Source organism: Heptranchias perlo, chromosome 9, assembly GCF_035084215.1.
Source record: "Heptranchias perlo isolate sHepPer1 chromosome 9, sHepPer1.hap1, whole genome shotgun sequence".
Lineage (NCBI taxonomy): Eukaryota > Metazoa > Chordata > Chondrichthyes > Hexanchiformes > Hexanchidae > Heptranchias > Heptranchias perlo.
Window position 1 is genome coordinate 47313800 of NC_090333.1, and position 27665 is coordinate 47341464.

The 27665-nt window shown below is 47.4% G+C and overlaps 1 protein-coding gene across 2 annotated transcripts in view; it reads right to left on the reverse strand.

The window, feature by feature from the left end:
* lrrc7 (leucine rich repeat containing 7) overlaps positions 1–27665 on the reverse strand; it is a 231913-nt gene that overhangs the window by 1934 nt on the left and 202314 nt on the right. For both annotated transcript variants that reach the window (XM_067989712.1, XM_067989711.1), the window contains one exon: positions 221–295. In XM_067989712.1, coding sequence (XP_067845813.1) covers positions 221–295 — 75 coding nt within the window. The remainder of the gene's footprint in view (positions 1–220; positions 296–27665) is intronic.

Sequence of the window (27665 nt, forward strand, 5' to 3'; positions counted from 1 at the left end):
CAAGATGTTGAAACTACAAACGCCTTAAAAGTTGGGTGATGTCATGGGTCAGCAGATTTCCTTTCTCCTCTGGGATCTGGGTTTGAATCCATCCCGAGCTGATGGAATATAAGTTGCCTTTGTGTAAGACCCTTGTGTGAACTGAGTTCCTAGCGGCATGGGCCACACCACTAAATTGGTAATCTAATTCCCATTGGAATTTCTAAACCATCCAGCTCACCTTGAGGATCTTGTCTCCAGGCTGTAACAGATTGGATGCTGGTCCATCAGGTTGCACTCTAGTAACGAAGATACCCTGTTGAAACATGGATGACAGTTATGGATTTACTTCATTATAAAATAAATAAAACCAGAAAATGCTGGAAATACTCAGCAAGAAAGAAACAGAGTTAACGTTTCAGGTTGACGACCTTTCGTCAGAACTGGAAGAAGTTGAAAATTAAACAGTTTTTAAACAACTACAGAGCCAGGGAAAAGAAGGGTCGGGGGGGAGGAAAGCACAAAAGGAAAGGTCTCTGATAGGGTGGAGGGCATGAGTCATTAAATGAAAAAAGGTGCAAGGCAAGGAGGGTGGTAATGGAACAAGTAAAGAAACAAAAGATGGGTCTAGATGAGCTGTAAATAGCAACAGCAGAATCGTTACCAACACCTGCTGTCCAAAAAATGGGAACAGTGGTTATGATCTGACGTTGAAATCAGTGTTGAGTCCGGAAGGTTGTAAAGTGCCTAATCGAAAGATGAGGTGCTGTTCCTCCAGCTTCCTTGAGCTTCATTGGAACAGTGTAAGAGGCCGAGGACAGAGCGGTCAGAGTGGGAGTGGGACGGGGAATTAAAATGGCAAGCGAATGGCAGTCACACTTGAGGACTGAGCGGAGGTGTTCAGCAAAGCGATCACCCAATCTGTGTTTGGTCTCCCCAATGTAGAGGAGACCACATCGTGAGCAGCGAATACAGTATACTAAATTGAAAGAAGTACAAGTAAATCGCTGTTTCACCTAGAAGGAGTGTTTGGGGCCCGGGACGGGCAAGGAGGTGGTGAAATGGCAGGTGTAGCATCTCCTGTGCTCACACAAGAAGGTGCCGTTTGGAGGAGAGCAGGTGTTGGGGGTGATGGAAGAGTGGACCAGGGTGTCGCGGAGGGAGCAGTCCCTTTGGAATGCTGAAAGGGGAGGGGAAAATGTGTTTGGTGGTGGCATCACACTGGAGGTGGCGGAAATGGCGGAGGACGAAACATTGCATGTGGAGGTTGGTGGGGTGGAAGGTGAGGACAAGGAGGACCCTATCGTGGTTCTGGGAGGTAGGGATGAGGGCAGAAGTGCTGGAAATGGGACAGACACGGTCGAGGGCCCTGTCAACTACAATGGAGGGGAATCCTCCATTGAGGAAAAAGGAAGACCTATCGGAAGCACTGGTGTAGAAGGTGACACGTCAGAACAGATGCGACGGAGACAGAGAAGTGGGGTGGGAGAAAGTGTAATCAAGGTAAGCTGTGGGAGTCAGTGGGCTTATAGTAGATATTGGTGATAGCCTATCCAAATGGAGATAGAGAAGTCGAGGAAGGGAAGAGTCGGAGATGGACCATGTGAAGGTGAGGGAAGGGTGGAAATTGGAAGCAAAGTTAATGAAATTTTCCAGTTCGGCACAAGAGCAGGAATTGGTACCAATACAGTCATCAATGTACTGGAAACAGTGGTGAGGGAGGGGACCTGAGTAGGACTGGAACAAAGAATGTTCCACATAGCCCACAAAAAGGCAGACATAGCTAGGGGCCAATATGGGTTCTCATAGCGGCACCTTTTATTTCGAGGAAGTGAGTGGAGTCAAAGGAGAAGTTGTTCAATGTAAGAACAAGTTCAACCAGGTGGAGGAGGGTGGTGGTGGATGGGGACTGGTTGGGCCTCCATTCAAGGAAGAAGCTGAAGGCCCGTAGGCCGTCCTGATGGGGGTCAGAGGTGTAGAGGGATTGGCCATCCATGGTAAAAAGGAGACAGTTAGGGCAGGGGAACTGGAAACTATTAAAGTGGCAGCGGGAGTCAGAAGAGTTGCGGAAGTAGGTCGGAAGAGACTGGAGAAGGGGAGAAAAAAAAGTCGAGATAGGAAAAAATAAGTTCCATGGGGCAAGAACACCGTAGTTGACGGCCCTTGACCGTGTCTGTCCCATTTCTTGCACTTGTGCCCCCACCCCTTCCCCTCCTTCGCAGAACCATGATAGGGTCCCCCTTGTCCTTACCTTCCACCCCACCAGCCTCCACATTCAACGTATCATCCTATGCCATTTCCGCCACCTCCAGCGTGATGCCATCACAAAAAACACATATTCCCCTCCCCCCCCCTTTCAGCATTCTGAAGGGACCACTCCCTCCACGACACCCTGGTCCACTCTTCCATCACCCTCAACACCAGCTCTCCTCCCCACGGCACCTTCCTGTGTGAGCACAGGAGATGCAACACCTGCCCTTTCACCTCCTCCCTTCCACCATCCAGGGCCCCAAACACTCTTTCCAAGTGAAACAGCGATTTACTTGTGCTTCTTTCAATTTAATATACTGTATCCGCTACTCACAATGTTGTCTCCTCTACATTGGGGAGACCAAATGCAGATTGGTTGATCGCTTTGCTGGACACCTCCGCTCAGTCCGCAAGGGTGACCCTGACCTGCCGGTCACTTGCCATTTTAATTCCCTGTCCCACTCCCACTGACCTCTGTCCTCGGCCTCTTACACTGTTCCAATGAAGCTCAAGGAAGCTGGAGGAACAGCACCTCATCTTTCGATTAGGCACTTTACAACCTTCCGGACTCAACACTTATTTCAATAACTTCAGACCATAACCACTGCTCCCATTTTTTTGGGCAGCAGGTGCTGGTAATGGTTCTGATATTGCCATTTACAGCTCCTCTAGACCCATCTTTTGTTTCTTAACCTGCCCTATTACCAGCCTCCTTGCCTTGCACTATCAACCCTTTTGTCACTTAATCACTCCTGCCCTCCATCCTATCAGAGACTTTCCCTTTTGTTCTTTCCTCCCCCACCACCCCCATTCCCCTTTCCCTGGCTCTGTACTTGCTTATAAACTGTTTAATCTTCAACTTCTTCCAGTTCTGACAAAAGGCCATCGACCTGAAACGTTAACTCTGTTTCTCTCTCCACAGAAGCTGCCTGACTTGCTGAGCTTCTCCAGCATTTTCTGCTTTTATTTCAGATTTCCAGCCATTCGCAGTATTTTATTTTCAAACCATTTAAAGAGGACGCAAGTTGGCTGGTGTTGGAAATGGAAAATGTTAAACTGGTAAAATAGAGCTGCTTATTTGAGTTGAGAGGAAGTGAAAGGGCATCTGCATTTGACATTCAGAGTGCTTGACACTTATACTGGGTGTCCAAAATAGAGCGTGTTCCAATTTCCTGCACTGACATTTCTCAGCTTGATGAGTAAAACGTTCATACAAAAATAAACAATTTTTTGTTGCATTTTTGTAGAGAAATATGTAAGAATAAAAAAAGGTATTTTTCCAACATATTCAGAATAAAGAACATTATACTTTTGTGGAGGAGTGATTGGAAGTTCCATAGGTGTTAGTTCTCAATTTTACTTTTCATAATAATTTGGCTGCAATGTTAACAGTTTGATGGTGGACTCTCTTAGGCTGTTGTGTTATCTTATAACAACACTTTTGAAATGTTGCCAGAATCCCAGAGCAGTATATAAAAAGTGGCACTAACTGATAGGCACTAACAGGTTTCCAAAATCCTGAAAGGTTACATACAGATAATAATTAAAATAGATAGTGAAAGTGTAACTAAGCTCTTGATCTATCAGCCATCAATCATAGACATTTCCTATATCTAATCAAATATGAAGACAGGTGCTTGCAATTATTTGCCATATCCAGTGACACGACAAATAATTAAACAAGAATTAGTATAGGAAATTCAATATGGAATTAAATCCCTGATGTATTTCCAGTTGTAAAAAATAGCCGTGCTTTTTTTTCTTGGCAGTCAGAAACTGTAGCACATCATCTTGTGTACATAAATTTACACAAAGTAACTTGCAGTCATGACTCATTAGTGCAGAATTAGCTAAAATGCAAATGAAAAGAGTTCCCTCCCTCCCTCTAGACTTGTAGATATGTAGAACAGGTTGCCACTGAAATAAACTGATGCTGAATTGATTAATTCTGTTAAAAAGAGCTGGTTATATAAAAGGCTGAAGATTATAAGGATAAGTATAGATGTGACATAAAGCTATTTAGGTAGGATGAACACAAAGGAATGTGGGCAAGTAACAAGTAGAAAGGAGGTTCATTATTTTCAAAGAGACTTTGAGCAACTATACAAATAGCTGAGATACACCAGACAGATTCTAATGTGGATAAATATAGGGTAATGCATAGAGGTCCAGGTAAAAGTAAATGTGTATAACATAAAAGAGTCACTACGGGCAGAGACTGAAAAGGAAATAAATTTGGAAGTGAACACGGATCACAGTCGGAAAGCATCTGGTCAGTGTGAAGCAATCATCAATAAAGATAATTGGGTACAATATTAAATCTGGAGGGTGCTGCAATGCCAGCTAGAACAAGTTATATTGACATTGTACAAATCGATGGTGTGGCTAATCTCGAGTACGAAATTTAATTTTGGTCACCTTATCTCCAAGAGCAAAGGTACATTAGAAAGGGTACAGAAAAGTGTGACCAGGGTAATTCCAGCCTTAAAGATTAAGTTATGAACAAAGGCTGAATGAACTAGACATATTTTCATTGAACAAAAGAAGACAGAGGAGATACATAATTCAATCTTTAAAATAATGAAACATATATATAAAATTGAAGTAAACTATTCAAATTGAACAATGAGCATATAAGGACAAAAGTACAAAATTCAAAAACACCAAGCAAGGTTACAAAATAGAGATAAACTTTTCTCCAGAAAAGGTAGACAATTTGGGTCAATTCACACCTTTAAAAGGGAACTAGAATAGTATTTGCTAAGAAGGTGTTTGAGGAGATTATTCTTTTCAAGGTCGTTCTGGAAAGGAACTTAATGGTTCTTAAAATAGAAAATTAACAAGTGATGGTGGTGGGGCAGAGGGGGGAAGTCCATAAGACAATAATCATACATAGAATGGAATAGGCTGAATGAACCAAATGTTCTTTATTTTCTTATGTAATGCTTTAAATACCCATGCAAATTTAAGTTTGTAAGTAAAGTAATACTTCAAAATATTAAGGTGTGTGCAATGTTTCAACCAACCCTTTACTCTGCCAACAACATGGTCATATTGTGTATTCTGAGAGGTCTTTGAATTTTGACAGGCTAGGAGCTATGATTCTAGGAGAGCAAGGGCTAAACCACCCCATACTAAGAATTGTAAAGACAGGGTTGGGTAAGGCCATGGAGGGATTTTTAAATGACTGCTATGATTTTGAAATCAATGTACTGAGGGGTGGGGAGCAAGTGAAGGTTGATAAGGACACAGGTAATAGGTAAGCGGGACTTGGGACAGGATAGGATGCAGCTGGCCGAATTTTGGACAAGTTGAAGTATGTGTTGGGAACAACTCAGGAGACTGGAGAGGCGAGTGTTGGAAAAATGTAGCCGGCAGATGACAAAAGACGTGGATGAGTGTTTCAGTGGCCATGGGGATGAGGTAGGGGTGGAGACGGGCAATGTTATAAAAATAGAAATAGACAGCTCTGATGATGTACAGGATATGAGGTTTGAAGCTCAGCTCAGGGTCAAAGAGGACACCAAGGTTGCACAGTGTTGGGTTCAGTCTGAGCGAGTTGCTGGCGCATGGGAAGAAATCCAAGGCAGAGTTTATGACAGCAGTAACTAAAGACAAAAGGGCGACATTCAGTTATGGGGCAGGGAAAATTAACTAATAATTCAGATTTTCTTCTGTAGTCTCAAGGGAAGGACCAGTTTGATTTTGGATGGGTCGGGTGTGTTGCTAAAGATCTTTAAAGAAATTTTTAAAAATGTAATCTTGAAGTTGCCACCTACAGCAATGCCGTAGAAAAACTGACTTTTAACATGACAGAAGGAGCTGACACAAGAAATGCCAGCCCTCACTTCCGGCAAAGTTTTATCGAAGTGATTAGCGATACTTCTGGTTATCGGGCGTTCCGATGATGTCACTTCCACTTGCTGATGTTCTTGCTGGACATCAATCTGTGTGGTATCTTTTTCTGCCGTTCTTGCTGGATGAGATTCCTGCCGTATCTATTAAATCCATGGAAATTGTGCTGTGCCGGTTGTTTGTCTCATGAATCCTGTATCAATAAATTCCATGAAAGTCTTTCCGCACCACGTGTTTGTTTCGGGGATCCTGCATCAGTAAATTCCATGTAATTCATGCTGTACCAGTTGCCTATTTTGTGAATCCTGCATCAATACAATCGTTAAACTTCAGCCTATGTCACCTTTCAGCTTGTCATTGGTGCAATGACGATCGAGTCTGCAGATTGGTGGCGTGAATGTTCGGCCGAAGTCCCACAGTGTGAGGAGCCTTGGCACCATGATATGGGCCTAGGCACATGAACATCACGTCTCCTTTTCCCTTCTTTTCATTTCTAGCCTCTCTTTAAAGTACTGCCTTAAAAATATGGGGTCTCTTAGGTATCATTGAGAGCTTCTGGGACTGCGTGGCGGAAAACACATCCGTCCTTAGCGTCCCTGAAAATGTCAGTGGATGGTAACCCTCTCTTCTACTTATCTGCTACTTCACCCACTTTATAGTGTGCCATACTGACCAATGACAATTAACACACTTCAGCATAACCTCACTCAGCTTCCTCCTCAAAGATAAATAAGAAATCACGCCACCCTGTTCCAATCAGCAGGCTAGATATGCTTTCTTTGGCCATCTATGTGTTAGCATGAGTTCCTCAACTGTGAGCACTACACATTACCACCTCCAATATTAGCACTTGGGTGCTGTTAGCACTGTGCATTAGCTGAACAGTGGGAAGTGTTAGCACTGTGTGTTGCCTGAACTGTGGGTGTGTTAGGACTGTGTGTTGCCTGAACTGTGGGTGTGTTAGGACTGTGTGTTGTCTGAACTGTGGGTGTGTTAGGACTGTGTGTTGCCTGAACTGTGGGTGTGTTAGGACTGTGTGTTGCCTGAACTGTGGGTGTGTTAGGACTGTGTGTTGTCTGAACTGTGGGTGTGTTAGGACTGTGTGTTGCCTGAACTGTGGGTGTGTTAGGACTGTGTGTTGCCTGAACTGTGGGTGTGTTAGGACTGTGTGTTGTCTGAACTGTGGGTGTGTTAGGACTGTGTGTTGCCTGAACTGTGGGTGTGTTAGGACTGTGTGTTGCCTGAACTGTGGGTGTGTTAGGACTGTGTGTTGCCTGAACTGTGGGTGTGTTAGGACTGTGTGTTGCCTGAACTGTGGGTGTGTTAGGACTGTGTGTTGTCTGAACTCTGGAGTGTTAGCATGTGCGTTGTCTGAACCGTGGGGAGTGTCAGCACTGTGCATTATGTGAACCATGGGGAATGTTAGTATTGAACTGTGAGGAGTGTCAGCACTGTGCATTATGTGAACCATGGGGAGTGTTAGCACTGCACTGTGGGGAGTGTTAGCATTGTGTGTTATGTGAACCGTGGGGAGTGCTAGTACTGTGTGTTATGTGAACCATGGGGAGTGTTAGCACTGCACTGTGGGGAGTGTCAGCAATCAATGTTATGTGAACTGTGGGGAGTGTTCAACACTGTGTGTTATGTGAACCGTGGGGAGTGCTAATACTGTGTGTTATGTGAACCATGGAGAGTGTTAGCACTGCACTGTGGGGAGTGTTAGCATTGTGTGTTATGTGAACCGTGGGGAGTGCTAGTACTGTGTGTTATGTGAACCGTGGAGAGTGTTAGCACTGCACTGTGGGGAGTGTTAGCATTGTGTGTTATGTGAACCGTGGGGAGTGCTAATACTGTGTGTTATGTGAACCATGGAGAGTGTTAGCACTGCACTGTGGGGAGTGCTAGTACTGTGTGTTATGTGAACCGTGGGGAGTGCTAATACTGTGTGTTATGTGAACCATGGGGAGTGTTAGCACTGCACTGTGGGGAGTGTCAGCACTGTGTCTTATGTGAACCATGGGGAGTGCTAGTACTGTGTGTTATGTGAACCATGGGGAGTGTTAGCACTGCACTGTGGGGAGTGTCAGCACTGTGTGTTATGTGAACCGTGGGGAGTGTTAGCGCTGAACTGTGGGGAGTGTCAGCACTGTGTGTCGTGTCAGCGCTGTGTGTCATGTGACCTGTGGGGAATGTTAGGACTGTATCTTATGTGAACTGTGGGGAGTGTCAGCACTGTGTGTTATGTAAACCTTGGGGAGTGTTAGCACTGTGTGTTATGTGAACCGTGGGGAGTGTTAGCACTGTGTGTTATGTAAACCTTGGGGAGTGTTAGCACTGTGTGTTATGTAAAGCGTGGGGAGTGTTAGCACTGTGTGTTATGTGAACTGTGGGGAGTGTTAGCACTGTGTGTTATGTAAAGCGTGGGGAGTGTTAGCACTGTGTGTTATGTAAACCATGGGGAGTGTTAGCACTGTGTGTTATGTAAACCATGGGGAGTGTTAGCACTGTGTGTTATGTAAAGCGTGGGGAGTGTTAGCACTGTGTGTTATGTGAACCGTGGGGAGTGTCAGCACTGTGTGTTATGTGAACTGTGGGGAGTGTTAGCACTGTGTGTTATGTGAACCGTGGGGAGTGTTAGCACTGTGTGTTATGTAAAGCGTGGGGAGTGTCAGCACTGTGTGTTATGTGAACTGTGGGGAGTGTTAGCACTGTGTGTTATGTGAACTGTGGGGAGTGTTAGCACTGTGTGTTATGTGAACCGTGGGGAGTGTCAGCACTGTGTGTTATGTAAACCGTGGGGAGTGTCAGCACTGTGTGTTATGTAAACCGTGGGGAGTGTCAGCACTGTGTGTTATGTAAAGCGTGGGGAGTGTCAGCACTGTGTGTTATGTGAACTGTGGGGAGTGTTAGCACTGTGTGTTATGTGAACCGTGGGGAGTGTTAGCACTGTGTGTTATGTGAACTGTGGGGAGTGTCAGCACTGTGTGTTATGTGAACTGTGGGGAGTGTTAGCACTGTGTGTTATGTGAACTGTGGGGAGTGTTAGCACTGTGTGTTATGTGAACCGTGGGGAGTGTTAGCACTGTGTGTTATGTGAACTGTGGGGAGTGTTAGCACTGTGTGTTATGTGAACTGTGGGGAGTGTTAGCACTGTGTGTTATGTGAACCGTGGGGAGTGTCAGCACTGTGTGTTATGTGAACCGTGGGGAGTGTCAGCACTGTGTGTTATGTGAACCGTGGGGAGTGTTAGCACTGTGTGTTATGTGAACTGTGGGGAGTGTTAGCACTGTGTGTTATGTGAACCGTGGGGAGTGTCAGCACTGTGTGTTATGTGAACTGTGGGGAGTGTTAGCACTGTGTGTTATGTGAACCGTGGGGAGTGTCAGCACTGTGTGTTATGTGAACTGTGGGGAGTGTTAGCACTGTGTGTTATGTGAACCGTGGGGAGTGTCAGCACTGTGTGTTATGTGACCTGTGGGGAGTGTTAGCACTGTGTGTTATGTAAACCGTGGGGAGTGTTAGCACTGTGTGTTATGTGAACTGTGGGGAGTGTTAGCACTGTGTGTTATGTGAACTGTGGGGAGTGTTAGCACTGTGTGTTATGTGAACCGTGGGGAGTGTCAGCACTGTGTGTTATGTGAACCGTGGGGAGTGTTAGCACTGTGTGTTATGTGAACTGTGGGGAGTGTTAGCACTGTGTGTTATGTGAACCGTGGGGAGTGTCAGCACTGTGTGTTATGTGACCTGTGGGGAGTGTCAGCACTGTGTGTTATGTGAACAGTGGGGAGTGTCAGCACTGTGTGTTATGTAAAGCGTGGGGAGTGTCAGCACTGTGTGTTATGTGAATCGTGGGGAGTGTGAGCACTGTGTGTTATGTAAACCGTGGGGAGTGTTAGCACTGTGTGTTATGTGAACCGTGGGGAGTGTTAGCACTGTGTGTTATGTAAAGCGTGGGGAGTGTCAGCACTGTGTGTTATGTGAACCGTGGGGAGTGTTAGCACTGTGTGTTATGTAAAGCGTGGGGAGTGTCAGCACTGTGTGTTATGTAAACCGTGGGGAGTGTTAGCACTGTGTGTTATGTAAAGCGTGGGGAGTGTCAGCACTGTGTGTTATGTAAACCGTGGGGAGTGTTAGCACTGTGTGTTATGTAAAGCGTGGGGAGTGTCAGCACTGTGTGTTATGTGAACCGTGGGGAGTGTTAGCACTGTGTGTTATGTAAACCGTGGGGAGTGTCAGCACTGTGTGTTATGTGAACCGTGGGGAGTGTTAGCACTGTGTGTTATGTAAACCGTGGGGAGTGTCAGCACTGTGTGTTACGTAAACCGTGGGGAGTGTTAGCACTGTGTGTTATGTAAAGCGTGGGGAGTGTCAGCACTGTGTGTTATGTGAACTGTGGGGAGTGTTAGCACTGTGTGTTATGTAAACCGTGGGGAGTGTTAGCACTGTGTGTTATGTAAAGCGTGGGGAGTGTCAGCACTGTGTGTTATGTGAACCGTAGGGAGTGTTAGCACTGTGTGTTATGTGAACTGTGGGGAGTGTTAGCACTGTGTGTTATGTAAAGCGTGGGGAGTGTCAGCACTGTGTGTTATGTGAACTGTGGGGAGTGTTAGCACTGTGTGTTATGTGAACCGTGGGGAGTGTTAGCACTGTGTGTTATGTAAAGCGTGGGGAGTGTCAGCACTGTGTGTTATGTGAACTGTGGGGAGTGTTAGCACTGTGTGTTATGTGAACCGTGGGGAGTGTTAGCACTGTGTGTTATGTGAACCGTGGGGAGTGTTAGCACTGTGTGTTATGTAAAGCGTGGGGAGTGTTAGCACTGTGTGTTATGTGAACCGTGGGGAGTGTTAGCACTGTGTGTTATGTAAACTGTGGGGAGTGTTAGCACTGTGTGTTATGTAAAGCGTGGGGAGTGTCAGCACTGTGTGTTATGTGAACCGTGGGGAGTGTTAGCACTGTGTGTTATGTAAAGCGTGGGGAGTGTCAGCACTGTGTGTTATGTGAACTGTGGGGAGTGTTAGCACTGTGTGTTATGTGAACTGTGGGGAGTGTTAGCACTGTGTGTTATGTGAACTGTGGGGAGTGTTAGCACTGTGTGTTATGTGAACTGTGGGGAGTGTTAGCACTGTGTGTTATGTAAACTGTGGGGAGTGTTAGCACTGTGTGTTATGTAAAGCGTGGGGAGTGTTAGCACTGTGTGTTATGTAAACTGTGGGGAGTGTTAGCACTGTGTGTTATGTAAAGCGTGGGGAGTGTCAGCACTGTGTGTTATGTGAACCGTGGGGAGTGTTAGCACTGTGTGTTATGTAAACTGTGGGGAGTGTCAGCACTGTGTGTTATGTGAACCGTGGGGAGTGTTAGCACTGTGTGTTATGTGAACCGTGGGGAGTGTTAGCACTGTGTGTTATGTGAACTGTGGGGAGTGTTAGCACTGTGTGTTATGTAAACCTTGGGGAGTGTTAGCACTGTGTGTTATGTGAACCGTGGGGAGTGTTAGCACTGTGTGTTATGTGAACCGTGGGGAGTGTTAGCACTGTGTGTTATGTGAACTGTGGGGAGTGTTAGCACTGTGTGTTATGTAAACCTTGGGGAGTGTTAGCACTGTGTGTTATGTAAAGCGTGGGGAGTGTTAGCACTGTGTGTTATGTGAACTGTGGGGAGTGTTAGCACTGTGTGTTATGTAAAGCGTGGGGAGTGTTAGCACTGTGTGTTATGTAAACCATGGGGAGTGTTAGCACTGTGTGTTATGTAAACCATGGGGAGTGTTAGCACTGTGTGTTATGTAAAGCGTGGGGAGTGTTAGCACTGTGTGTTATGTGAACCGTGGGGAGTGTCAGCACTGTGTGTTATGTGAACTGTGGGGAGTGTTAGCACTGTGTGTTATGTGAACCGTGGGGAGTGTTAGCACTGTGTGTTATGTAAAGCGTGGGGAGTGTCAGCACTGTGTGTTATGTGAACTGTGGGGAGTGTTAGCACTGTGTGTTATGTGAACTGTGGGGAGTGTTAGCACTGTGTGTTATGTGAACCGTGGGGAGTGTCAGCACTGTGTGTTATGTAAACCGTGGGGAGTGTCAGCACTGTGTGTTATGTAAACCGTGGGGAGTGTCAGCACTGTGTGTTATGTAAAGCGTGGGGAGTGTCAGCACTGTGTGTTATGTGAACTGTGGGGAGTGTTAGCACTGTGTGTTATGTGAACCGTGGGGAGTGTTAGCACTGTGTGTTATGTGAACTGTGGGGAGTGTCAGCACTGTGTGTTATGTGAACTGTGGGGAGTGTTAGCACTGTGTGTTATGTGAACTGTGGGGAGTGTTAGCACTGTGTGTTATGTGAACCGTGGGGAGTGTTAGCACTGTGTGTTATGTGAACTGTGGGGAGTGTTAGCACTGTGTGTTATGTGAACTGTGGGGAGTGTTAGCACTGTGTGTTATGTGAACCGTGGGGAGTGTCAGCACTGTGTGTTATGTGAACCGTGGGGAGTGTCAGCACTGTGTGTTATGTGAACCGTGGGGAGTGTTAGCACTGTGTGTTATGTGAACTGTGGGGAGTGTTAGCACTGTGTGTTATGTGAACCGTGGGGAGTGTCAGCACTGTGTGTTATGTGAACTGTGGGGAGTGTTAGCACTGTGTGTTATGTGAACCGTGGGGAGTGTCAGCACTGTGTGTTATGTGAACTGTGGGGAGTGTTAGCACTGTGTGTTATGTGAACCGTGGGGAGTGTCAGCACTGTGTGTTATGTGACCTGTGGGGAGTGTTAGCACTGTGTGTTATGTAAACCGTGGGGAGTGTTAGCACTGTGTGTTATGTGAACTGTGGGGAGTGTTAGCACTGTGTGTTATGTGAACTGTGGGGAGTGTTAGCACTGTGTGTTATGTGAACCGTGGGGAGTGTCAGCACTGTGTGTTATGTGAACCGTGGGGAGTGTTAGCACTGTGTGTTATGTGAACTGTGGGGAGTGTTAGCACTGTGTGTTATGTGAACCGTGGGGAGTGTCAGCACTGTGTGTTATGTGACCTGTGGGGAGTGTCAGCACTGTGTGTTATGTGAACAGTGGGGAGTGTCAGCACTGTGTGTTATGTAAAGCGTGGGGAGTGTCAGCACTGTGTGTTATGTGAATCGTGGGGAGTGTGAGCACTGTGTGTTATGTAAACCGTGGGGAGTGTTAGCACTGTGTGTTATGTGAACCGTGGGGAGTGTTAGCACTGTGTGTTATGTAAAGCGTGGGGAGTGTCAGCACTGTGTGTTATGTGAACCGTGGGGAGTGTTAGCACTGTGTGTTATGTAAAGCGTGGGGAGTGTCAGCACTGTGTGTTATGTAAACCGTGGGGAGTGTTAGCACTGTGTGTTATGTAAAGCGTGGGGAGTGTCAGCACTGTGTGTTATGTAAACCGTGGGGAGTGTTAGCACTGTGTGTTATGTAAAGCGTGGGGAGTGTCAGCACTGTGTGTTATGTGAACCGTGGGGAGTGTTAGCACTGTGTGTTATGTAAACCGTGGGGAGTGTCAGCACTGTGTGTTATGTGAACCGTGGGGAGTGTTAGCACTGTGTGTTATGTAAACCGTGGGGAGTGTCAGCACTGTGTGTTACGTAAACCGTGGGGAGTGTTAGCACTGTGTGTTATGTAAAGCGTGGGGAGTGTCAGCACTGTGTGTTATGTGAACTGTGGGGAGTGTTAGCACTGTGTGTTATGTAAACCGTGGGGAGTGTTAGCACTGTGTGTTATGTAAAGCGTGGGGAGTGTCAGCACTGTGTGTTATGTGAACCGTAGGGAGTGTTAGCACTGTGTGTTATGTGAACTGTGGGGAGTGTTAGCACTGTGTGTTATGTAAAGCGTGGGGAGTGTCAGCACTGTGTGTTATGTGAACTGTGGGGAGTGTTAGCACTGTGTGTTATGTGAACCGTGGGGAGTGTTAGCACTGTGTGTTATGTAAAGCGTGGGGAGTGTCAGCACTGTGTGTTATGTGAACTGTGGGGAGTGTTAGCACTGTGTGTTATGTGAACCGTGGGGAGTGTTAGCACTGTGTGTTATGTGAACCGTGGGGAGTGTTAGCACTGTGTGTTATGTAAAGCGTGGGGAGTGTTAGCACTGTGTGTTATGTGAACCGTGGGGAGTGTTAGCACTGTGTGTTATGTAAACTGTGGGGAGTGTTAGCACTGTGTGTTATGTAAAGCGTGGGGAGTGTCAGCACTGTGTGTTATGTGAACCGTGGGGAGTGTTAGCACTGTGTGTTATGTAAAGCGTGGGGAGTGTCAGCACTGTGTGTTATGTGAACTGTGGGGAGTGTTAGCACTGTGTGTTATGTGAACTGTGGGGAGTGTTAGCACTGTGTGTTATGTGAACTGTGGGGAGTGTTAGCACTGTGTGTTATGTGAACTGTGGGGAGTGTTAGCACTGTGTGTTATGTAAACTGTGGGGAGTGTTAGCACTGTGTGTTATGTAAAGCGTGGGGAGTGTTAGCACTGTGTGTTATGTAAACTGTGGGGAGTGTTAGCACTGTGTGTTATGTAAAGCGTGGGGAGTGTCAGCACTGTGTGTTATGTGAACCGTGGGGAGTGTTAGCACTGTGTGTTATGTAAACTGTGGGGAGTGTCAGCACTGTGTGTTATGTGAACCGTGGGGAGTGTTAGCACTGTGTGTTATGTGAACCGTGGGGAGTGTTAGCACTGTGTGTTATGTGAACTGTGGGGAGTGTAAGCACTGTGTGTTATGTGAACCGTGGGGAGTGTTAGCACTGTGTGTTATGTAAACTGTGGGGAGTGTTAGCACTGTGTGTTATGTAAAGCGTGGGGAGTGTTAGCACTGTGTGTTATGTGAACCGTGGGGAGTGTTAGCACTGTGTGTTATGTAAAGCGTGGGGAGTGTCAGCACTGTGTGTTATGTGAACCGTGGGGAGTGTTAGCACTGTGTGTTATGTAAACCGTGGGGAGTGTTAGCACTGTGTGTTATGTGAACCGTGGGGAGTGTTAGCACTGTGTGTTATGTAAAGCGTGGGGAGTGTCAGCACTGTGTGTTATGTGAACCGTGGGGAGTGTTAGCACTGTGTGTTATGTAAACTGTGGGGAGTGTTAGCACTGTGTGTTATGTGAACCGTGGGGAGTGTTAGCACTGTGTGTTATGTGAACCGTGGGGAGTGTTAGCACTGTGTGTTATGTGAACTGTGGGGAGTGTTAGCACTGTGTGTTATGTGAACTGTGGGGAGTGTTAGCACTGTGTGTTATGTGAACCGTGGGGAGTGTCAGCACTGTGTGTTATGTGAACCGTGGGGAGTGTCAGCACTGTGTGTTATGTGAACCGTGGGGAGTGTTAGCACTGTGTGTTATGTGAACTGTGGGGAGTGTTAGCACTGTGTGTTATGTGAACCGTGGGGAGTGTCAGCACTGTGTGTTATGTGAACTGTGGGGAGTGTTAGCACTGTGTGTTATGTGAACCGTGGGGAGTGTCAGCACTGTGTGTTATGTGACCTGTGGGGAGTGTTAGCACTGTGTGTTATGTAAACCGTGGGGAGTGTTAGCACTGTGTGTTATGTGAACTGTGGGGAGTGTTAGCACTGTGTGTTATGTGAACTGTGGGGAGTGTTAGCACTGTGTGTTATGTGAACCGTGGGGAGTGTCAGCACTGTGTGTTATGTGAACCGTGGGGAGTGTTAGCACTGTGTGTTATGTGAACTGTGGGGAGTGTTAGCACTGTGTGTTATGTGAACCGTGGGGAGTGTCAGCACTGTGTGTTATGTGAATCGTGGGGAGTGTGAGCACTGTGTGTTATGTAAACCGTGGGGAGTGTTAGCACTGTGTGTTATGTGAACCGTGGGGAGTGTTAGCACTGTGTGTTATGTAAAGCGTGGGGAGTGTCAGCACTGTGTGTTATGTGAACCGTGGGGAGTGTTAGCACTGTGTGTTATGTAAAGCGTGGGGAGTGTCAGCACTGTGTGTTATGTAAAGCGTGGGGAGTGTTAGCACTGTGTGTTATGTAAACTGTGGGGAGTGTTAGCACTGTGTGTTATGTAAAGCGTGGGGAGTGTCAGCACTGTGTGTTATGTGAACCGTGGGGAGTGTTAGCACTGTGTGTTATGTAAACTGTGGGGAGTGTCAGCACTGTGTGTTATGTGAACCGTGGGGAGTGTTAGCACTGTGTGTTATGTGAACCGTGGGGAGTGTTAGCACTGTGTGTTATGTGAACTGTGGGGAGTGTAAGCACTGTGTGTTATGTGAACCGTGGGGAGTGTCAGCACTGTGTGTTATGTGAACCGTGGGGAGTGTTAGCACTGTGTGTTATGTAAACTGTGGGGAGTGTTAGCACTGTGTGTTATGTAAAGCGTGGGGAGTGTTAGCACTGTGTGTTATGTAAACTGTGGGGAGTGTTAGCACTGTGTGTTATGTAAAGCGTGGGGAGTGTCAGCACTGTGTGTTATGTGAACCGTGGGGAGTGTTAGCACTGTGTGTTATGTAAACTGTGGGGAGTGTCAGCACTGTGTGTTATGTGAACCGTGGGGAGTGTTAGCACTGTGTGTTATGTGAACCGTGGGGAGTGTTAGCACTGTGTGTTATGTGAACTGTGGGGAGTGTAAGCACTGTGTGTTATGTGAACCGTGGGGAGTGTTAGCACTGTGTGTTATGTAAACTGTGGGGAGTGTTAGCACTGTGTGTTATGTAAAGCGTGGGGAGTGTTAGCACTGTGTGTTATGTGAACCGTGGGGAGTGTTAGCACTGTGTGTTATGTAAAGCGTGGGGAGTGTCAGCACTGTGTGTTATGTGAACCGTGGGGAGTGTTAGCACTGTGTGTTATGTAAACCGTGGGGAGTGTTAGCACTGTGTGTTATGTGAACCGTGGGGAGTGTTAGCACTGTGTGTTATGTAAAGCGTGGGGAGTGTCAGCACTGTGTGTTATGTGAACCGTGGGGAGTGTTAGCACTGTGTGTTATGTAAACTGTGGGGAGTGTTAGCACTGTGTGTTATGTGAACCGTGGGGAGTGTTAGCACTGTGTGTTATGTGAACCGTGGGGAGTGTTAGCACTGTGTGTTATGTGAACTGTGGGGAGTGTTAGCACTGTGTGTTATGTGAACTGTGGGGAGTGTTAGCACTGTGTGTTATGTGAACCGTGGGGAGTGTCAGCACTGTGTGTTATGTGAACCGTGGGGAGTGTCAGCACTGTGTGTTATGTGAACCGTGGGGAGTGTTAGCACTGTGTGTTATGTGAACTGTGGGGAGTGTTAGCACTGTGTGTTATGTGAACCGTGGGGAGTGTCAGCACTGTGTGTTATGTGAACTGTGGGGAGTGTTAGCACTGTGTGTTATGTGAACCGTGGGGAGTGTCAGCACTGTGTGTTATGTGACCTGTGGGGAGTGTTAGCACTGTGTGTTATGTAAACCGTGGGGAGTGTTAGCACTGTGTGTTATGTGAACTGTGGGGAGTGTTAGCACTGTGTGTTATGTGAACTGTGGGGAGTGTTAGCACTGTGTGTTATGTGAACCGTGGGGAGTGTCAGCACTGTGTGTTATGTGAACCGTGGGGAGTGTTAGCACTGTGTGTTATGTGAACTGTGGGGAGTGTTAGCACTGTGTGTTATGTGAACCGTGGGGAGTGTCAGCACTGTGTGTTATGTGAATCGTGGGGAGTGTGAGCACTGTGTGTTATGTAAACCGTGGGGAGTGTTAGCACTGTGTGTTATGTGAACCGTGGGGAGTGTTAGCACTGTGTGTTATGTAAAGCGTGGGGAGTGTCAGCACTGTGTGTTATGTGAACCGTGGGGAGTGTTAGCACTGTGTGTTATGTAAAGCGTGGGGAGTGTCAGCACTGTGTGTTATGTAAACCGTGGGGAGTGTTAGCACTGTGTGTTATGTAAAGCGTGGGGAGTGTCAGCACTGTGTGTTATGTAAACCGTGGGGAGTGTTAGCACTGTGTGTTATGTAAAGCGTGGGGAGTGTCAGCACTGTGTGTTATGTGAACCGTGGGGAGTGTTAGCACTGTGTGTTATGTAAACCGTGGGGAGTGTCAGCACTGTGTGTTATGTGAACCGTGGGGAGTGTTAGCACTGTGTGTTATGTAAACCGTGGGGAGTGTCAGCACTGTGTGTTACGTAAACCGTGGGGAGTGTTAGCACTGTGTGTTATGTAAAGCGTGGGGAGTGTCAGCACTGTGTGTTATGTGAACTGTGGGGAGTGTTAGCACTGTGTGTTATGTAAACCGTGGGGAGTGTTAGCACTGTGTGTTATGTAAAGCGTGGGGAGTGTTAGCACTGTGTGTTATGTGAACCGTAGGGAGTGTTAGCACTGTGTGTTATGTGAACTGTGGGGAGTGTTAGCACTGTGTGTTATGTAAAGCGTGGGGAGTGTCAGCACTGTGTGTTATGTGAACTGTGGGGAGTGTTAGCACTGTGTGTTATGTGAACCGTGGGGAGTGTTAGCACTGTGTGTTATGTAAAGCGTGGGGAGTGTCAGCACTGTGTGTTATGTGAACTGTGGGGAGTGTTAGCACTGTGTGTTATGTGAACCGTGGGGAGTGTTAGCACTGTGTGTTATGTGAACCGTGGGGAGTGTTAGCACTGTGTGTTATGTAAAGCGTGGGGAGTGTTAGCACTGTGTGTTATGTGAACCGTGGGGAGTGTTAGCACTGTGTGTTATGTAAACTGTGGGGAGTGTTAGCACTGTGTGTTATGTAAAGCGTGGGGAGTGTCAGCACTGTGTGTTATGTGAACCGTGGGGAGTGTTAGCACTGTGTGTTATGTAAAGCGTGGGGAGTGTCAGCACTGTGTGTTATGTGAACTGTGGGGAGTGTTAGCACTGTGTGTTATGTGAACTGTGGGGAGTGTTAGCACTGTGTGTTATGTGAACTGTGGGGAGTGTTAGCACTGTGTGTTATGTGAACTGTGGGGAGTGTTAGCACTGTGTGTTATGTAAACTGTGGGGAGTGTTAGCACTGTGTGTTATGTAAAGCGTGGGGAGTGTTAGCACTGTGTGTTATGTAAACTGTGGGGAGTGTTAGCACTGTGTGTTATGTAAAGCGTGGGGAGTGTCAGCACTGTGTGTTATGTGAACCGTGGGGAGTGTTAGCACTGTGTGTTATGTAAACTGTGGGGAGTGTCAGCACTGTGTGTTATGTGAACCGTGGGGAGTGTTAGCACTGTGTGTTATGTGAACCGTGGGGAGTGTTAGCACTGTGTGTTATGTGAACTGTGGGGAGTGTCAGCACTGTGTGTTATGTGAACCGTGGGGAGTGTTAGCACTGTGTGTTATGTAAACTGTGGGGAGTGTTAGCACTGTGTGTTATGTAAAGCGTGGGGAGTGTTAGCACTGTGTGTTATGTGAACCGTGGGGAGTGTTAGCACTGTGTGTTATGTAAAGCGTGGGGAGTGTCAGCACTGTGTGTTATGTGAACCGTGGGGAGTGTTAGCACTGTGTGTTATGTAAACCGTGGGGAGTGTTAGCACTGTGTGTTATGTGAACCGTGGGGAGTGTTAGCACTGTGTGTTATGTAAAGCGTGGGGAGTGTCAGCACTGTGTGTTATGTGAACCGTGGGGAGTGTTAGCACTGTGTGTTATGTAAACTGTGGGGAGTGTTAGCACTGTGTGTTATGTGAACCGTGGGGAGTGTTAGCACTGTGTGTTATGTGAACTGTGGGGAGTGTTAGCACTGTGTGTTATGTAAAGCGTGGGGAGTGTTAGCACTGTGTGTTATGTGAACCGTGGGGAGTGTTAGCACTGTGTGTTATGTGAACCGTGGGGAGTGTTAGCACTGTGTGTTATGTAAAGCGTCGGGAGTGTTAGCACTGTGTGTTATGTGAACCGTGGGGAGTGTTAGCACTGTGTGTTATGTGAACTGTGGGGAGTGTTAGCACTGTGTGTTATGTAAAGCGTGGGGAGTGTTAGCACTGTGTGTTATGTGAACTGTGGGGAGTGTTAGCACTGTGTGTTATGTAAAGCGTGGGGAGTGTTAGCACTGTGTGTTATGTGAACCGTGGGGAGTGTTAGCACTGTGTGTTATGTGAACTGTGGGGAGTGTTAGCACTGTGTGTTATGTGAACAGTGGGGAGTGTTAGCACTGTGTGTTATGTGAACCGTGGGGAGTGTTAGCACTGTGTGTTATGTGAACCGTGGGGAGTGTCAGCACTGTGTGTTATGTGAACTGTGGGGAGTGTTAGCACTGTGTGTTATGTGAACCGTGGGGAGTGTTAGCACTGTGTGTTATGTGAACTGTGGGGAGTGTCAGCACTGTGTGTTATGTGAACCGTGGGGAGTGTCAGCACTGTGTGTTATGTGAACTGTGGGGAGTGTTAGCACTGTGTGTTATGTGAACCGTGGGGAGTGTTAGCACTGTGTGTTATGTGAACTGTGGGGAGTGTTAGCACTGTGTGTTATGTGAACTGTGGGGAGTGTTAGCACTGTGTGTTATGTGAACTGTGGGGAGTGTTAGCACTGTGTGTTATGTGAACCGTGGGGAGTGTTAGCACTGTGTGTTATGTGAACTGTGGGGAGTGTTAGCACTGTGTGTTATGTGAACTGTGGGGAGTGTTAGCACTGTGTGTTATGTGAACTGTGGGGAGTGTTAGCACTGTGTGTTATGTGAACTGTGGGGAGTGTCAGCACTGTGTGTTATGTGAACCGTGGGGAGTGTTAGCACTGTGTGTTATGTAAAGCGTGGGGAGTGTTAGCACTGTGTGTTATGTGAACTGTGGGGAGTGTTAGCACTGTATGTTATGTGAACTGTGGGGAGTGTTAGCACTGTGTGTTATGTGAACCGTGGGGAGTGTTAGCACTGTGTGTTATGTAAACCGTGGGGAGTGTTAGCACTGTGTGTTATGTGAACTGTGGGGAGTGTTAGCACTGTGTGTTATGTAAAGCGTGGGGAGTGTTAGCACTGTGTGTTATGTGAACTGTGGGGAGTGTTAGCACTGTGTCTTATGTAAAGCGTGGGGAGTGTTAGCACTGTGTGTTATGTGAACCGTGGGGAGTGTTAGCACTGTGTGTTATGTGAACTGTGGGGAGTGTTAGCACTGTGTGTTATGTGAACCGTGGGGAGTGTTAGCACTGTGTGTTATGTGAACCGTGGGGAGTGTTAGCACTGTGTTATGTGAACCGTGGGGAGTGTTAGCACTGTGTGTTATGTAAACCGTGGGGAGTGTTAGCACTGTGTGTTATGTGAACTGTGGGGAGTGTTAGCACTGTGTGTTATGTAAAGCGTGGGGAGTGTTAGCACTGTGTGTTATGTGAACCGTGGGGAGTGTTAGCACTGTGTGTTATGTAAACCGTGGGGAGTGTTAGCACTGTGTGTTATGTGAACCGTGGGGAGTGTTAGCACTGTGTTATGTGAACCGTGGGGAGTGTTAGCACTGTGTGTTATGTAAACCGTGGGGAGTGTTAGCACTGTGTGTTATGTGAACTGTGGGGAGTGTTAGCACTGTGTGTTATGTGAACCATGGGGAGTGTTAGCACTGTGTGTTATGTGAACCGTGGGGAGTGTTAGCACTGTGTGTTATGTAAACCGTGGGGAGTGTCAGCACTGTGTGTTATGTGAACTGTGGGGAGTGTTAGCACTGTGTGTTATGTGAACCGTGGGGAGTGTTAGCACTGTGTGTTATGTGAACTGTGGGGAGTGTTAGCACTGTGTGTTATGTGAACCGTGGGGAGTGTCAGCACTGTGTGTTATGTAAACTGTGGGGAGTGTTAGCACTGTGTGTTATGTGAACCGTGGGGAGTGTCAGCACTGTGTGTTATGTAAACTGTGGGGAGTGTTAGCACTGTGTGTTATGTGAACTGTGGGGAGTGTTAGCACTGTGTGTTATGTGAACCGTGGGGAGTGTTAGCACTGGGTGTTATGTGAACCGTGGGGAGTGTCAGCACTGTGTGTTATGTGAACCGTGGGGAGTGTTAGCACTGTGTGTTATGTGAACTGTGGGGAGTGTTAGCACTGTGTGTTATGTGAACCGTGGGGAGTGTTAGCACTGTGTGTTATGTAAAGCGTGGGGAGTGTCAGCACTGTGTGTTATGTAAACTGTGGGGAGTGTCAGCACTGTGTGTTATGTGAACCGTGGGGAGTGTTAGCACTGTGTGTTATGTAAAGCGTGGGGAGTGTTAGCACTGTGTGTTATGTAAACCGTGGGGAGTGTTAGCACTGTGTGTTATGTAAACCGTGGGGAGTGTTAGCACTGTGTGTTATGTAAACCGTGGGGAGTGTCAGCACTGTGTGTTATGTGAACCGTGGGGAGTGTTAGCACTGTGTGTTATGTGAACTGTGGGGAGTGTTAGCACTGTGTGTTATGTGAACTGTGGGGAGTGTTAGCACTGTGTGTTATGTGAACCGTGGGGAGTGTTAGCACTGTGTGTTATGTGACCTGTGGGGAGTGTTAGCACTGTGTGTTATGTAAACTGTGGGGAGTGTCAGCACTGTGTGTTATGTGAACCGTGGGGAGTGTTAGCACTGTGTGTTATGTAAAGCGTGGGGAGTGTTAGCACTGTGTGTTATGTAAACCGTGGGGAGTGTTAGCACTGTGTGTTATGTAAACCGTGGGGAGTGTTAGCACTGTGTGTTATGTGAACTGTGGGGAGTGTTAGCACTGTGTGTTATGTGACCTGTGGGGAGTGTTAGCACTGTGTGTTATGTGACCTGTGGGGAGTGTTAGCACTGTGTGTTATGTAAACTGTGGGGAGTGTCAGCACTGTGTGTTATGTGAACCGTGGGGAGTGTTAGCACTGTGTGTTATGTAAAGCGTGGGGAGTGTTAGCACTGTGTGTTATGTAAACCGTGGGGAGTGTTAGCACTGTGTGTTATGTAAACCGTGGGGAGTGTCAGCACTGTGTGTTATGTGAACCGTGGGGAGTGTTAGCACTGAACTATGGGCAGTGTCAGCACTGTATGTTATGTAAACTGTGGGGAGTGTTAGCACTGTGTGTTATGTAAAGCGTGGGGAGTGTTAGCACTGTGTGTTATGTAAACCGTGGGGAGTGTTAGCACTGTGTGTTATGTAAACCGTGGGGAGTGTTAGCACTGTGTGTTATGTAAACCGTGGGGAGTGTTAGCACTGTGTGTTATGTGAACCGTGGGGAGTGTTAGCACTGTGTGTTATGTGAACTGTGGGGAGTGTTAGCACTGTGTGTTATGTAAAGCGTGGGGAGTGTTAGCACTGTGTGTTATGTGAACTGTGGGGAGTGTTAGCACTGTGTCTTATGTAAAGCGTGGGGAGTGTTAGCACTGTGTGTTATGTGAACCGTGGGGAGTGTTAGCACTGTGTGTTATGTGAACTGTGGGGAGTGTTAGCACTGTGTGTTATGTGAACCGTGGGGAGTGTTAGCACTGTGTGTTATGTGAACTGTGGGGAGTGTTAGCACTGTGTGTTATGTGAACCGTGGGGAGTGTCAGCACTGTGTGTTATGTAAACTGTGGGGAGTGTTAGCACTGTGTGTTATGTGAACCGTGGGGAGTGTCAGCACTGTGTGTTATGTAAACTGTGGGGAGTGTTAGCACTGTGTGTTATGTGAACTGTGGGGAGTGTTAGCACTGTGTGTTATGTGAACCGTGGGGAGTGTTAGCACTGTGTGTTATGTGAACCGTGGGGAGTGTCAGCACTGTGTGTTATGTGAACCGTGGGGAGTGTTAGCACTGTGTGTTATGTGAACTGTGGGGAGTGTTAGCACCGTGTGTTATGTGAACCGTGGGGAGTGTTCGCACTGTGTGTTATGTAAAGCGTGGGGAGTGTCAGCACTGTGTGTTATGTAAACTGTGGGGAGTGTCAGCACTGTGTGTTATGTGAACCGTGGGGAGTGTTAGCACTGTGTGTTATGTAAAGCGTGGGGAGTGTTAGCACTGTGTGTTATGTAAACCGTGGGGAGTGTTAGCACTGTGTGTTATGTAAACCGTGGGGAGTGTTAGCACTGTGTGTTATGTAAACCGTGGGGAGTGTCAGCACTGTGTGTTATGTGAACCGTGGGGAGTGTTAGCACTGTGTGTTATGTGAACTGTGGGGAGTGTTAGCACTGTGTGTTATGTGAACTGTGGGGAGTGTTAGCACTGTGTGTTATGTGAACCGTGGGGAGTGTTAGCACTGTGTGTTATGTGAACTGTGGGGAGTGTTAGCACTGTGTGTTATGTGAACTGTGGGGAGTGTTAGCACTGTGTGTTATGTGACCTGTGGGGAGTGTTAGCACTGTGTGTTATGTGACCTGTGGGGAGTGTTAGCACTGTGTGTTATGTGACCTGTGGGGAGTGTTAGCACTGTGTGTTATGTGAACCGTGGGGAGTGTTAGCACTGTGTGTTATGTAAAGCGTGGGGAGTGTTAGCACTGTGTGTTATGTGAACCGTGGGGAGTGTTAGCACTGTGTGTTATGTAAAGCGTGGGGAGTGTCAGCACTGTGTGTTATGTGAACCGTGGGGAGTGTTAGCACTGTGTGTTATGTAAAGCGTGGGGAGTGTTAGCACTGTGTGTTATGTAAACCGTGGGGAGTGTTAGCACTGTGTGTTATGTAAACCGTGGGGAGTGTTAGCACTGTGTGTTATGTGAACTGTGGGGAGTGTTAGCACTGTGTGTTATGTGAACTGTGGGGAGTGTTAGCACTGTGTGTTATGTGACCTGTGGGGAGTGTTAGCACTGTGTGTTATGTGACCTGTGGGGAGTGTTAGCACTGTGTGTTATGTAAACTGTGGGGAGTGTCAGCACTGTGTGTTATGTGAACCGTGGGGAGTGTTAGCACTGTGTGTTATGTAAAGCGTGGGGAGTGTTAGCACTGTGTGTTATGTAAACCGTGGGGAGTGTTAGCACTGTGTGTTATGTAAACCGTGGGGAGTGTCAGCACTGTGTGTTATGTGAACCGTGGGGAGTGTTAGCACTGAACTATGGGCAGTGTCAGCACTGTATGTTATGTAAACTGTGGGGAGTGTTAGCACTGTGTGTTATGTAAAGCGTGGGGAGTGTTAGCACTGTGTGTTATGTAAACCGTGGGGAGTGTTAGCACTGTGTGTTATGTAAACCGTGGGGAGTGTTAGCACTGTGTGTTATGTAAACCGTGGGGAGTGTTAGCACTGTGTGTTATGTGAACCGTGGGGAGTGTTAGCACTGTGTGTTATGTGAACTGTGGGGAGTGTTAGCACTGTGTGTTATGTAAAGCGTGTGGAGTGTTAGCACTGTGTGTTATGTGAACTGTGGGGAGTGTTAGCACTGTGTCTTATGTAAAGCGTGGGGAGTGTTAGCACTGTGTGTTATGTGAACCGTGGGGAGTGTTAGCACTGTGTGTTATGTGAACTGTGGGGAGTGTTAGCACTGTGTGTTATGTGAACCGTGGGGAGTGTTAGCACTGTGTGTTATGTGAACCGTGGGGAGTGTTAGCACTGTGTTATGTGAACCGTGGGGAGTGTTAGCACTGTGTGTTATGTAAACCGTGGGGAGTGTTAGCACTGTGTGTTATGTGAACTGTGGGGAGTGTTAGCACTGTGTGTTATGTGAACCGTGGGGAGTGTTAGCACTGTGTGTTATGTGAACCGTGGGGAGTGTTAGCACTGTGTGTTATGTAAACCGTGGGGAGTGTCAGCACTGTGTGTTATGTGAACTGTGGGGAGTGTTAGCACTGTGTGTTATGTGAACCGTGGGGAGTGTTAGCACTGTGTGTTATGTGAACTGTGGGGAGTGTTAGCACTGTGTGTTATGTGAACCGTGGGGAGTGTCAGCACTGTGTGTTATGTAAACTGTGGGGAGTGTTAGCACTGTGTGTTATGTGAACCGTGGGGAGTGTCAGCACTGTGTGTTATGTAAACTGTGGGGAGTGTTAGCACTGTGTGTTATGTGAACTGTGGGGAGTGTTAGCACTGTGTGTTATGTGAACCGTGGGGAGTGTTAGCACTGTGTGTTATGTGAACCGTGGGGAGTGTCAGCACTGTGTGTTATGTGAACCGTGGGGAGTGTTAGCACTGTGTGTTATGTGAACTGTGGGGAGTGTTAGCACCGTGTGTTATGTGAACCGTGGGGAGTGTTAGCACTGTGTGTTATGTAAAGCGTGGGGAGTGTCAGCACTGTGTGTTATGTAAACTGTGGGGAGTGTCAGCACTGTGTGTTATGTGAACCGTGGGGAGTGTTAGCACTGTGTGTTATGTAAAGCGTGGGGAGTGTTAGCACTGTGTGTTATGTAAACCGTGGGGAGTGTTAGCACTGTGTGTTATGTAAACCGTGGGGAGTGTTAGCACTGTGTGTTATGTGAACTGTGGGGAGTGTTAGCACTGTGTGTTATGTAAAGCGTGGGGAGTGTTAGCACTGTGTGTTATGTAAACTGTGGGGAGTGTCAGCACTGTGTGTTATGTGAACCGTGGGGAGTGTTAGCACTGTGTGTTATGTAAAGCGTGGGGAGTGTTAGCACTGTGTGTTATGTAAACCGTGGGGAGTGTTAGCACTGTGTGTTATGTAAACCGTGGGGAGTGTCAGCACTGTGTGTTATGTGAACCGTGGGGAGTGTTAGCACTGAACTATGGGCAGTGTCAGCACTGTATGTTATGTAAACTGTGGGGAGTGTTAGCACTGTGTGTTATGTGAACTGTGGGGAGTGTTAGCACTGTGTGTTATGTGAACTGTGGGGAGTGTTAGCACTGTGTGTTATGTGACCTGTGGGGAGTGTTAGCACTGTGTGTTATGTGACCTGTGGGGAGTGTTAGCACTGTGTGTTATGTGAACCGTGGGGAGTGTTAGCACTGTGTGTTATGTAAAGCGTGGGGAGTGTTAGCACTGTGTGTTATGTGAACCGTGGGGAGTGTTAGCACTGTGTGTTATGTAAAGCGTGGGGAGTGTCAGCACTGTGTGTTATGTAAACCGTGGGGAGTGTTAGCACTGTGTGTTATGTAAAGCGTGGGGAGTGTTAGCACTGTGTGTTATGTGAACTGTGGGGAGTGTTAGCACTGTGTGTTATGTGAACCGTGGGGAGTGTTAGCACTGTGTGTTATGTGAACCGTGGGGAGTGTTAGCACTGTGTGTTATGTAAACCGTGGGGAGTGTCAGCACTGTGTGTTATGTGAACCGTGGGGAGTGTTAGCACTGTGTGTTATGTGAACTGTGGGGAGTGTTAGCACTGTGTGTTATGTAAACCGTGGGGAGTGTCAGCACTGTGTGTTATGTGAACCGTGGGGAGTGTTAGCACTGTGTGTTATGTAAACCGTGGGGAGTGTTAGCACTGTGTGTTATGTAAACCGTGGGGAGTGTCAGCACTGTGTGTTATGTGAACCGTGGGGAGTGTCAGCACTGTGTGTTATGTAAACCGTGGGGAGTGTTAGCACTGTGTGTTATGTGAACCGTGGGGAGTGTTAGCACTGTGTGTTATGTGAACCGTGGGGAGTGTTAGCACTGTGTGTTATGTGAACCGTGGGGAGTGTTAGCACTGTGTGTTATGTGAACCGTGGGGAGTGTTAGCACTGTGTGTTATGTAAACCGTGGGGAGTGTCAGCACTGTGTGTTATGTGAACCGTGGGGAGTGTTAGCACTGAACTATGGGCAGTGTCAGCACTGTGTGTTATGTAAACTGTGGGGACTGTTAGCACTGTGTGTTATGTGAACCGTGGGGAGTGTTAGCACTGTGTGTTATGCGAACCATAGAATCATAGAAGTTACAACATGGAAACAGGCC